Raw genomic sequence first — 12,789 nt, forward strand, 5'->3', positions numbered from 1 at the left:
ACCCATCGCTAGTCTTCTGTACGTGCTACTGAAATGTCATTGCTTGCTACTAGCAATAGCAACGAGGTGTCAGCTGCTAAAGAGATAACAGGAAAAAACAATCTGAAAGCAAGGGGAACTCAAAAGGTCACCCTTCTTGGTTACCTCTGCTTCAACACCTTCCAAGTGTCCCTCAAACTGACAAATTCCTCTAAGTGCTTCTTAAAGATTCACATTGTGAATGTCAAACAGTCAGTATAAAGCACTGCACACAGCTTGGCAGTTAAAACAAAACTCTTACAGAAGTTAAATCATTTTCCTCTTTAAACTAAATCTTCTCTGAATTTAGAGGTTCTCTTGTGATCAACACATCCCATAATTCACCTATAATAAAGAGTGAGTAACATAATCCAAATGAGAGGAAAGGCCAGTCCTGTGATTAAAGGACTGACCCAAGATTCTCAGTTCACTGCAGCTATGTGTGACCTTGGGCAAGACATTTTTTCAGTGCCTAACTGCAAACTTCTCCTCCCCCTTGGTCTTCTTTTTCTCCCTCAAGCTGCCCGTTCCATGGGAGTTTATATTTATTCAGTGGACACTGAGCCTGCTTGAAATAAATTGTTTTAAATACTACAAATATATGCAACTACAGATGTAAATGAAGCAGGAGATGGTAATTGCACCTTGTTTATCCAACATCAGGCAATACCAGCTTCTGATCTTGCTAAGAGTGGTCAGAAAACAAAATAGGGGACCAAAACAGATACTGAAAAGGCTTCGAGTGAGGTTGTGCCAACACAGCTATGTCACGGGTGCACACACACTCTGGTCAGTGCAATGCAGGGGCTCTAGATGTCTCCTAAATTGTCTCTGCACCATCCATGCCTGAGCACAGTAAATCAAGCAGACTATACGCACTAGAACAAAGATAACTGCAGAACACCTGTAATAGCAGAACGCAATACTGGCTGTCCCATGGTAGATTTTCAGCAGTCCATTGGCCTGCCTAGGCTTATTCTACGATAACACTCATGAAGTAAAAAAGCTGAACATTGGCTTAAAGTACTCACAGCTCCACTGCTTCCAGTGGATGACTCCAGAATCAACTCAGTCACAGAACCTTGAGAGACATTGGAAACTTATGAACAATTTCTTTCTTTTTTTTTTTTTTAATAATAAAGTAAGGAAAAGTAAAAAGAAAGCATTACCTATACAGCACAGCGAATAAATAAACAACGAGGTGAAGCAAAACTCCAACTACGACACCATAAGGAGGCAGGAGGGGTCCGGGGGATATCATGTCCATAGGCCTGGCCCTGGGTGGACCCCGAGGGTTGACCATGGCCCCTAAAGGGGAGGAAGGAGCACTCTAGTTCTAAGTCAGACAGCAATATTCTCCAACCTTTGCCAGAAAGGATCGTATTCTTCATCTTCCCTGGAGCGGTCCCTGGGAGTTCTGTTTTTTAACACCCTGGAGTAGATAAACTGTGCCGCAAAATTCATTGTAATTCGTGGTGCAAAGGAAAGCTGTGAGGCTGCGGGCAGTGGACACACTTGCCTGTGAGAAGTGCCAGCCCTGCACTGCCAGGATGGGGAAGAGAGGCGACTTGCTGTAAGCAGCTCTCCAACGCTCCTGGGGGAGGGGAACGACTTTCAGAAATGGCTGCTGCTATTTAAAGAGATTATTTCAGAGGCCAACCTGCCCTTGTCAATTTGAGTCAGGGCCTGGATTATGCTTGGGTGACGTTCTGTTAGCAGGACACATGAAGCTTTACTTACTTACTGCTTAGCTGTGGAGCATGATCGGGGCTCATTGCAGGGCCCATGATCTAACAGCGTGCACTGGGGAGACAGAAGTAGCAAGGAAGGGCCAACTTCTTTCTGTGGTGTTTCAGCCAGGTGCAAGGATCTGTTAAGGCAGCACCTAGGGACACAGGCCTTCATGATTTCGTAACCAAAAGACTGGTTCCTCCATTTGGGCCTTTTCTTGGCAAAGTTGTAGCAGAGGAGAGAGATATGCAGACCATACAGATGGACAGAAAAGATCATGTAGGGAAACAACTGCAGTAACAGTTAAAGAAAGACAGTATCAAAGTTCTCTCTTCATTGCCCCGAGGGAGTGTTACTAGGGGCCATGAAAGATTTCCAGCCACACGATGGCTGTGTGGTGGGATGGGATTGGGGTCCTTCTGTGGTTCTCCTCTTCTGGAACGCAGCCCTGGTGGAGCACAGGCTCCCAGCTGCTCAGGGACTGGCCAGGTGTCCCTCCCCAGGTGTCAGCGGTCCCTCCATGCCTGCTCTGGTTTCTGCCGACAGTGTACGTAGGTTTAACCTCCAACACGGAGAACAGGCACAGGGTGATCTAACCCAAGCTGTGACCTAACCCTCTCCGCAGAGTACCCTGACTAATAATAAACTGTTTCACACGCAAGAGTCAGAATAAATGACTAAATAGTCTTCTGGGAACTGTAGGAAGTGGAGCCAGGTTGTTGGAGGCTTCCCTACATAGGTGTGGCAGGCAGGTCCTTACTCCATGGACATCAATGCAGATGAAACTCTAGATTCACCACTTTTTCCTGTCTCTCCCACCCCCAAACCCTTTGTCATTCCAGACAGTGGATGTGCAGACCGTGGGTGCTGCATGTACTAAGCATGGCTGCAACCCAGCAGCATGCTACTGCCAGAAGCCGAGACAAAAAGGCAGTGAGATGCTGCCAGCACTTGCAGCTCTAAGTGAGAGTGAAGTTCAGGACAGCTTCACTGGTGAAGCAAAGAGAGAAGGCAGGTGGAGTTATTACTTTGCTCATAACACATCTGAAGTGCAATGGTGGACAGGAAAGGGAATGTAAAAAAGTAAAAATTGTAACGCTTAGCTTTTGGATGCCTAGGAGCCCAGACTGATGTGTTGGATTCCTAAGCTCTCCTTGCAGCAAACTGTGCAGATGAAACACAGACTTTGATGACACTGAGTAGGGAGTCACCTAAAAATCTGTCTATATGCAACAGAGAAACATTAATATCTGCGAGTTTCACAGCATGCTCCTCCCTAACATTTACAGCTGCAAGGAGGCACCACCTTTCCTTCTGCCTTTTTCCCCTCATTTCCAGTAATACACTTGGAGGTGGACACATATCACCTTCCTCACCTTCTGGTTAAGCTAAGTCCATATCCGCATTTCCAAGTCCTCAGCCACGTACCACAAACACGTTAGGTACCATTAAGGAATGAAGCAAGCTTCCCTTCCTCATTTTGCACAGGTAGACTGAGCCCATCAAGCAGCGAGGAACACAAAACAACTTGCACAAGAAACAAAACCGAAGTGCAACTTTATATACTGGTGGTCAGAGCTTCTCCAGGGAATGGAAAACACAAGAGAGCTGCTGTTCCAAGCACTGTTCAAGTATTTTTTGCTGAAGAATGATGAACATAAAATGTGTATGAAACAAACCTACCTCAGAACCTGCTTGAAAGCTTATTTTACCCTTTTTAGCAGATGCAGGAATCACATCAGAAAGAGCAATTTGTCACATTTAGAGAGACAGAGACAGAAATGACAAACAAACCTATTACACTGACTACTGCTCAAAACTTTACGTGAATACAGCTCCACAGAAAATGAGGCCCTGATCTGCAATTGGTATTTGTAGACCAAGCAACAATGATAAAAGTATTTTTGGGTCCGTTTGGCCAAGCAGTTGAAAAAAAATATGCACCAACCTTTTTCAGGACAGAAGCACATGAAGCACTGAATCATGTCCTTCTAAAATACTGTAAAACAATCAGCTCATTAGGAGAAGAGGATATGTGGAAATTTCTGCTGTAGATTTAGACCCACGTCAAACATCCTTTCAAAATCCTGAGCTAAGCATGTGCTGGAAGTGCTGACTGTGCAGTGTCCTGGAAGGTACTGCATCACTGTAATTGCTCTAAGTTAACTATGACCATTTTCTGAGCTGCTTATTTCCTTAATGAGAGATAAACAGTTAAACACACACTATTATTAGATGCATCTTCCTTTCATTCTTGCCTGTCAAACTTCATTGTCCTTACAAGCTTCTTAAGCTTTGTCTGCCACTTTACGTATTTACCTTCCCTGTCTTTGTCCATGGAGGTGATGGCTGTACACAACAGTCTCGCTTTCTCTTTCTAGAGCAACTGGGTCTTGTCACCTTTAACAGGCACTGTTTCCCGAGGTTGTGTGCTTTCTCTCATTACAACACCTCTCTTTGTCATTTAAACCCTCTCAATAACTCAGAAGCCTTTATATCAAGAAAGTTAATCTGGTCTCTTCCTTCTTCCCCATATCCTCCTCCAGGAAATCCCTATTTATTTAATTTGTCTTTACTAATGCAATTATTAGCAGGAGTTGCCGTATCTGCTGCTGCTCCAGCTGAAGGCAATACCCCCTGTAAATGACATTTTCCAGGGGCACAGTCTCACATCAACACTTGTGCTGGTTTGGTATGCCTTTGAATTGACAGTAAAGGCCATCTAAATAAGATTTACTGTTTAAACTTGTCATTTTTTTTCCTGCTTATGAGAAACTGAAGTTACATAAAAATGAACTATTTCATTCATTTATAGCAAAGAAAACTTTCTTTAATTAAACTTTTAATTGTGATGGCAGATCCTAAGATTTATTAAAAATAAATAAATAAATAAATAAATCCCTGAAGCTTTAAGTTCCCTTGGTCTTCCTTAAAGGATCCCAATATTTGATCACACAAATTACCCACAGCTGTAACAAGACTACTTTCTGGGTGAGAGTAATAGCACCAGAGCTTAGAAGATTTTTTTTTTCCATTGCATCACCCAACACCATGCACAACAGAAGTGAAGCATTTCCTTGCTTCTTCAAATCCTTCTGTACAAATAAATTCTCATGAAGTTTCCATAGGGAGAAGCACTTAAGTTTTCTACATCTTAGTATTTTTTTAGGTCTTCTTACACAGGAATTTATCTTAAAAACACCTAAAGCACCAGCAAATGGTGAAAGACAAATATTAATTAAGGATTGCATAGAGAAAACAAACAAAAGCCAAACCTGATGTGTTAACATGTTGTAACAGAAATAACTAAATCTTGTGTCTCATTTCTACTGACTTTTTTAAGATTCTAATTCACAGCTCTCTGCAAACTGGAGGGTCAAAATTTAGCCTTGTATATATAAACAGATTAAAGTACCTTTTTTTCCTCTTTAATGTTTGTCTAGCAAAAAAATCTGTCTAATTTTATGGTAAGGGCAGAAGAGAAGAAGGCTGGCCAGAATGGAGGGTTTACTAACTTCATGCTCCTGTTATCAAGACTGTTACAAATATCAATGGAAAGACAACATTTCTTGAAAGCTCATAAGCATGCAACTAAGGGCATATTTAGCAAGAGATAAACTCAAGTACATCTTTTACGCTCTTTGATGCCAGCTTTAATATACTTGAACCAATGTAATCCATAGTTTAACAGAAATTACAAGTGTTTTACAATGGAGTTCATAGCTCCTTCCTGATTTCATTGCCTTTTCAGACTTATTTTTCTTCTCCAAGGAGAGCCCCATGATTGTTAGGGGAGCTTTATAACTGCGAGGGTGGATACAGACAGAGAAAGTCAGGGCAGCAGGGTTCCACACAGCCTTCTTCCCACCGCCACCAAGAGCATCTAGTTAGGTGTGGGGAGGGAATCCAATCCATTGCCTGCAGCGTTGGTTCCTTCACCCACACCAAAAAGCACATAGATCATGTAGACCACTTCAGAAATTTAAGCTAGTTGGTTAGAAAGGTGTTACATCCTGCTCATGATTTCCCTAATCTATTTTTCTGATGATGGATTTTTCAGACTGAGTGCCCCCAATCAATCACCTGCAAGTGGTTGCTGTCTGTTGCACTTGAAATTTCCAGGATGTCCTTGTTTCTCTCTGGTTTTGCCCCTAATTAACAGAAGTCTTCTACAATATATAACTTTTTAATATACCCTGTAAACCTTTCACATATAACCTCACTCTTAGCTAACAGAATAAAATAGGTTATTTCCAATATATTTGTTCATCTTGAATAGGATCAAGATTATCACTACCAGCAGACCAAAACACATGGGAAATGAACAATTTACCTAAGTGTTGATCCACTAACTGCTCAGATTGACAAGTATGGCCCATAAGACTAACCAAAGAATTAACATGTGAACTACAAAGCACCTGTCCTACGATAGATTGCCATTGACTTTTCTGTGCCTTTTGCATTGATGGTAGAAGATTTGATTTGAGGTACAGACTATTTGGAGACCTTGAAAATGGAAAACAGTGCTTCATTCTCTTTAAACCAGAGAGAACTCAGTTTGGAGAGCGCAAGGAGAAATAGCTATTACCATTGTAAATAAAGACTTCATTGAATTACAGGAATTTAAAGATCGTTTTGAAGGGTTAGCCAAGTTTTTTTCCCCACACTAAATAAAATAAATAACATTTCTAACCTCAGTGAGAACAGCACGGGTGGGAAATGATAGTCTATCCAAAGTGGAGAATTCTTTGCAGAATTTGATCAGTTACAGAGGGAAAGTGGGTGGAGACAGTCTACAGTTAGGCCAAAAAAAAAAAAAAAGTTGTTCAGAGTAGCAACACAGAAAACTAAAATGATAATTTAAGGTTATGCAATGCATTGGTGCAACAGCAATGTGGTGGTAAAACACTGCAAGATGCAGTGCAGATAAATATAGACAATACAAAAAGAACTGCCAATAATAATAATCAAAAGGCACAGAAACCAAAACCTTCACTTTTTTTTTCTTTACCATGCTAGTTTCACTTCTATCTCAGTCTCTGCATAAATCAATAGTAATAAAGCAGGCCAGATTTTCATCCCTCAGAGTTTATATTTGTCAGACAGCAACTGACCTATGGTATTGAAATTTCATGTTACTCTTTGTTATCTTTAGGCAACTGAGAAAAGACTGATCAGGCAGACTGAAATCAGTGGTAATAGATCTATCTTCCTCAATATATATTTTGTAGTGGCTGAGAGAGAGACAGGCATCAGCTCAAGGAACATGTTTGCTGGCACAAGGCTAACGGGCAGTCAGGCTGTGCTTTGTGTAAAGTTAGGATGTGGTACAGACCGTCTGCTTATCAAGTAAATATTTTGAAGAAAGGATGAGATATTTGTCAAGACTAAGAGCAAAACCTTTTATTTGAAGTTCAAAATTTATGTCCCAAAATATTATTTAGAATTAGACCACTTAGGAATGTAAGATGCTGAACCGATACATTACAATGGCTGAGCAAAAACTGGGAACTCCAGCACAAAGCTTGTGCTTTGGTATTAAAACAAACAAACAAACAAAACACCACAATCAAACAAACAAAACCAACAGCACACACTTTTCCATCAGGACTAAATGACTGGTAAGAACCAGCAAAGCATTTTGCATTGCCATCTGGAATATTTAGCTCTGTGATATCTGTCTTATCACAATATCAAATATTTCAATACTTTTTTAATACATGCAGAGACAGCAAATTAGTACTGAAAATGCATGTAAGTATTCAATAATTTATTCAAAGCCACTTTACAAAATGATATTAACTAGTGAAGACTATCTAGATGTCTTTGGGTAACATAATCACAGTTACATTATCACTGATCCTGGGCTTTACACCCAAGAAGACTTGGTCGCACACTTGTGTTCACATTAGAGGAGAAATGCACCAGCTGAAAGCCAATAGAGTGAACACCTGAAGGAAGATACCAGCTTGTCTGTACAGAGCACAGGCATGATAAGTAGTGGAACATATTCCACTATTTCAGAAGGCAGTACAACATGGCAGCAGCACCATATAATTTCAAAGTTTTACTGTAGTAGTCATTAGTTTTATGTTCAGTAACAAAAATAACCAAGCATTTCAATGACAAGTGGACATGACCTGAAACAAAGTGAAGCTTTGTTTTACAGAATTACTCAAACTGATTCTAGTTTGCCACAGTCTGTAGACAACTACCATATGATGCTTCCAAAGGCTCAAAAAGTCTGCAAAGGTTTTTGACATGTGTCTGCTTAGACATCTAACTGCAGTGAAGAACATGCAATTGTTTCTGCTGGAAGTAATAAATGCTTCATCAGAGTGATGTTTCTGAGACAGGCTGAACTCCTTTGCTTGCTAGTTAGCATAAGTAATCTCAAGGTCAAGTACGTAACAGTTTGGAGTCTGTTACCTTAGCTTAGACACTCATTGATCTAAATCCTCTTCCTTCTCCTCCTGCTGTGTCTAATTAAAACACTAAGCTCTAGGTTGCAGCTCATACTGTGCCTGAAATCAGATCACCCAGCCCAGATCTCATCTTTGTTGAGCACAATTGGAGGGAGATCAAAACAAATCAAATGCCTGAGTACAAGATGGGGGTGGAGAGATGGAGCAGAGCAGAGTGCCTCCTCGGAGAACTGGGCAGCTGGGCAGACAGAAATAGATAACCTCTCTGTTCACCCGTGAGGCAGCAGGGTTCTGCTAACATAGGATGCCTCACCTCACCAGCTCCCTGGCTGTCAGGTGAGGTTCACCTGCATCAGCCAGCCTCCTCACCACACACCTTCCCCTGCCCTTCTGCCTGGCCTCACCTGGCAGCCTCACCAGTATCTCTGCTTGCCTAGCCTCTTTCCGCTACCTCCATCGAGACCCTCCCTGTGGTTATCTCCTGGTCTTGGTATAACACCTATTCACCCACATCAACAGGACACTTTCTGCACCCTAGACTGGTATAATTTCTTCTAAATTCAAACCACAGGATCTTGTCCTATCAGCTTCTTGTAATTCAGTTTGCTAATGATACAGCTTAAAGAGAACAGATTACCTTGGAATTATTTAGAGTCCTGATGATTCACGTGGCTCCTCAATTCTCACTTGTGATGCTTCTGGTTCCCTGAATACATACAATTAGCCCTTCATTCTCCTTCCATGTATGTTATCATCTGATCTTCTATTTCCTCTTTTCTCAGCATTGTTTAAAAGATGACTAAAATAGTCATTATTGTAGATGTTGAGAAGTAGTATCTAAGAAGGAAAAACAGAAAGCACTTAAAGAAAAATACAAAATGGCATAGATGAATATCTGAATTGGGAAATAATATTTTTGTTAGTCTTACAATAAGTTCCAGTGGTGGGTCTGAGTTGAAGAACAGTTTGTTTAACTCAGGCAGATAACTTTAAGCAAAATCATACATTTTACTACATCTGGACAGATTACTGTTACACATATTTTAATATACCCAGATCCAACTGATCTTTTAAAGCAACACAGGGTGTCCTGAAATCTGGCATTAAAAACCACATCTGCACTAACCTAAATTCCGGTGAGAACTTAGTTTCAGGTTATAATTCTCGTTCTTATTTGTTTTGTCCTTAGCACTAACTAGAATATCCATGCAGATACAGCAAACTAGTAACAGGTGTAACCACTATCAACCTCTCCCCGAGACCATATGGAACCGATCACCCTTTAAGGATCTCATTAGAAAAAAATTCAAAAGAAAGGGTGGAGGAAAAGAATCCAGAGCTCACAGCTGTTTTCTAACAATCTGAGTTAATGTTCTGACTCTAGAGCTTGTGGTGCATGCTAATCTATTAATGTGTTCATAGTCTCACAAGGTTTTTCATGCCTTGGCTGAACTTTTAACAAAAATTGTTTCATGGGCCCTTCCCATTCACAGTGACAAATTTTCCCCATGACAACTACCACAGATACTCCTACTGAATAGTAGTACCATCATGTAAGTATTTGTATTTTAATGCAGTTTTGCAGCTGGAATTAAAGAGGTAAAAAACTAGTACCATACAGTAATAGCTAACTGTACTGTTTAGGAATCTTGCTGAGCAGAATCCCCTACATGATAAACTACACAGACAGTAAGATTAAAAAAACAAACAAACAAACAAACAAAAGCACAACAAATCAACAGTCATCCAACATTCTTATTCAGTCTCCACCTAAAGCATGCAGCGGAAACATGCTTGGAAGAAAACTTGCAGCTGAGATGTAAGGGATATGTAATAACAAAAAACTACTAACACCCTGCTACAGTATTCTATTTCCTACAACACACTTATTTTAAAAGGAATCTTAACCTGAGATGTTTTACTCCATCAGCTGTAAAATAATATGTGTACTGCAAGTATTCAGGAAAAGAACAGTGAGGAGATTAGCTTGGTTTTTATTTCTGGCAAGCCATTTTTTCCTTTGCATCTATCCATGACCCTGTGGTAATTAAGGGAAAAAGGCTGACTAGTAATCCAAATAGGAATTTATTCCCCACTGTTTCTTTGTTTCATTAAATAACTCCACCTCACAAGTATCTCACATGGTAAATATTACCTGTATTCAAAGGTTTCATATACACAGCTGATGAATTACCTAATGGAGTAAGGTACGCAGATGTTAAGTAACACAGACCTCTACTTTGCAAACAGTCATGACTATTTGTCATGACTTGTGCTCAGCAAGGTGCTCCTCAACAGATGAATAGCTTCTCAGATATTAATTACTCCTTCACAGAATGAAAATGTCGGTCCAGTTTCAAGTCATTATTTCTTTTAATTGGTGTGGTGTGCAATATTGACCTGCTAAAGACACTAACTGAGTAATTCTGACTTGAAAATAATCAAGTATTTCCCCCATGAGTATTATTTTCTAGAGTACTATCTGAAATAGACACACAGATCTAGTTCATGTTTTTTGAGTGACTCAGATGGGTGGATGCAAAGTTGCAACAGCAAAGGGATGCAGCCTTCTGTAATAAAAAATACAGTATGTATTATCAGAGTCTCTTGTGTGCAATACAAGCTCAGGAGTCAAGAGTCCATTCCTGATTCACTAATTTAGCAGAGAATATTGCTAAACTAGCTTTGTTAGGGTTTCATAGAGATTTCTGAGGAATGGCCAGGCTTCATAAAATGTATGAAATCTGTCAAATGAAAGTATCTAACCACTGGTTAAAAATACAAAACAATCTGTAAAACATCTCTAATGTTCTATGTGACCCACCTTTTCCTTCAGTTTTGTGATTCAGTTTTCGTGCAGATGATTGCTCAGGAAGCTGAAGCCACAGATGCGAAACAGCCTGAAGCCATCAAATGCTTACCTAATGCTGGCGAGCAGAATCCAGCTTAGTGTGTTGGCACCAAGATGACACAAGAGAATTGATTCCAGTAGCTGACTCACTGTTGGCTTTAGGCATAGTACAAAATGTATTGTTTTGAAGAAGGCTGGATCAGAGTTGTCTGTTCCATGGCACATATGTTTGTTGAACTTCTCCAAGGCCGGTACAGTCAGAGACAAAGCTGATCTTGACAGCACCTTGTAGCATCAACCATGTGATTCTTTTAACAGAATCAAAGATTGTGCCTTTAGGACAACAACAGGAAAATTTTGCACTTACTATGTTCCTTACAAATCAATGTAATAACCACTAATTCAAGTTGATACATAGCAGATGGAAGAGGGGATTGCACTGGAACAGGACCTGAAGATATTCACACCTTGAAGGCTGCAACCCACAAGACCTGCAGCATCAACCAAGGCTGCCCCCATGAACAACAGGGGTATGGAGGCTCAGTGGAGACTGCTGGGGATGTGGTGCTAAGAGTCACTACTATTGAAAACTTCAAATAGCACTATCTGGGCTGGGTGATCTAATTTCAACACAATAAGGTACCTTTGATTTGTTCACCAAAAAGATGCACTTGTTGTAAAGCAAGCTTCTGCTTCCCCTGAAAGCAGTCAGCAAGCTGCAAACCTGTATTTGGAAATCATCCTCTCCCAGCAACAAATTCTACTTCCATGTGTATTCAATTATTGCTTCAACTCAGCAGCCAGGAACTGAGTAAATTAAGAAGGTAGAAATAATTCACCTTTTCTAGAATTGTGAACTACGCCCCATTTTACTTAAGGTATTCAACAGCCTCCAAGTAGCAAGAACTTCTGGTTGTGAGCAGCTAGCAGCTAGTAAATGTGTGATGAAAGCCCAGGGAATCTCCACAGACCCTAGTGGACATGAATCTTGCAGGAGCACGTACACAGTAACCTTGTGCTGATTTCTTCATCCCTCAGAATTAAATCCAGGACAGAGAAAATTCTCTTTCATTCTCTTCTCCCAGTGTAAGGAACTTTTTCCTTCTCTACAAGGATGGGGTTTCTACTGTATTTTTGTTCCTAGAAGTAATCTCTGCTTAATTTTCTCTCTGTTTCACTTAAAGTCCTGAGGAGCTGCAGTACAGTGTACTCCAATTTTGGCAAATTTTACATGCAGCTATATTCCTCTGCCAGTCCATGCTGCAGGATTTCATGCCCATGAACAATAAGATCTTTTTTTGTGGCACATACATCCTCCACTGACACATGCCCTTTCTTTATTCTGTCCCTCTTTCCTGTGCAGTCAGTGGTATATCCTCTGTGCACTTAGTTATTGCTTTTGCCAAGCTGTAAAAAAAAAAAAAAGAAAAAGAAAAAAGAAAAACCACACACACTCCCAAAATAGAGTTAATCCTTGTGTTTGCTCTCCCTTTCGCCAGACTGCCTGCTGGCAAAAATTCCCATCCATGTTCACTGGTATGCTTTCTTTGGCTGCTGGTATCTTGGGAACATCTCAACAGCTGGATTTTGTGCAAACCTATATTCATATGATCTCATTATATTCTCATATATGGACATTTCCAAGATGAATGTGCTGAAGAATGCTTTCTCCGATGGTAATCAGTTACTGACTAACTTTCCAGAAGACAAATAGGTTCGTATATATCATATTCTATCTGCTGTTCCCAAATCTTCTCTCTTAAA

At 40.4% G+C, this 12,789-nt stretch overlaps 1 protein-coding gene across 8 annotated transcripts in view; it reads right to left on the reverse strand.

Moving 5' to 3' along the window:
• The window catches only part of LOC311440009 (L-threonine ammonia-lyase-like), a 37,043-nt gene extending 27,687 nt beyond the window's left edge, over nt 1-9,356 (reverse strand). For 2 of the 8 annotated variants that reach the window (XM_084526384.1, XM_084526383.1), the window contains exons 1-2: nt 1,188-1,320; nt 1,050-1,099 (exon numbers count right to left, since the gene is read on the reverse strand). Coding sequence is in view for 2 of the 8 variants with exons in the window: in XM_084526381.1 (XP_084382507.1) it covers nt 1,188-1,321 (134 nt within the window). In the remaining 6 variants the exon portion in view is untranslated. Of the gene's footprint in view, nt 1-1,049; nt 1,100-1,187; nt 1,536-3,697; nt 4,017-4,068; nt 4,236-8,811; nt 9,012-9,103; nt 9,279-9,300 lie in introns of those variants that run through there. The other 6 variants (XM_084526386.1, XM_084526385.1, XM_084526387.1 and 3 more) reach the window with 6 other exon arrangements.
• Between the last annotated feature and the right edge of the window lie 3,433 nt (nt 9,357-12,789).

The sequence above is a fragment of the Aythya ferina genome (genome assembly GCF_964211825.1).
Source record: "Aythya ferina genome assembly, chromosome: 7".
Classification (NCBI taxonomy): domain Eukaryota; kingdom Metazoa; phylum Chordata; class Aves; order Anseriformes; family Anatidae; genus Aythya; species Aythya ferina.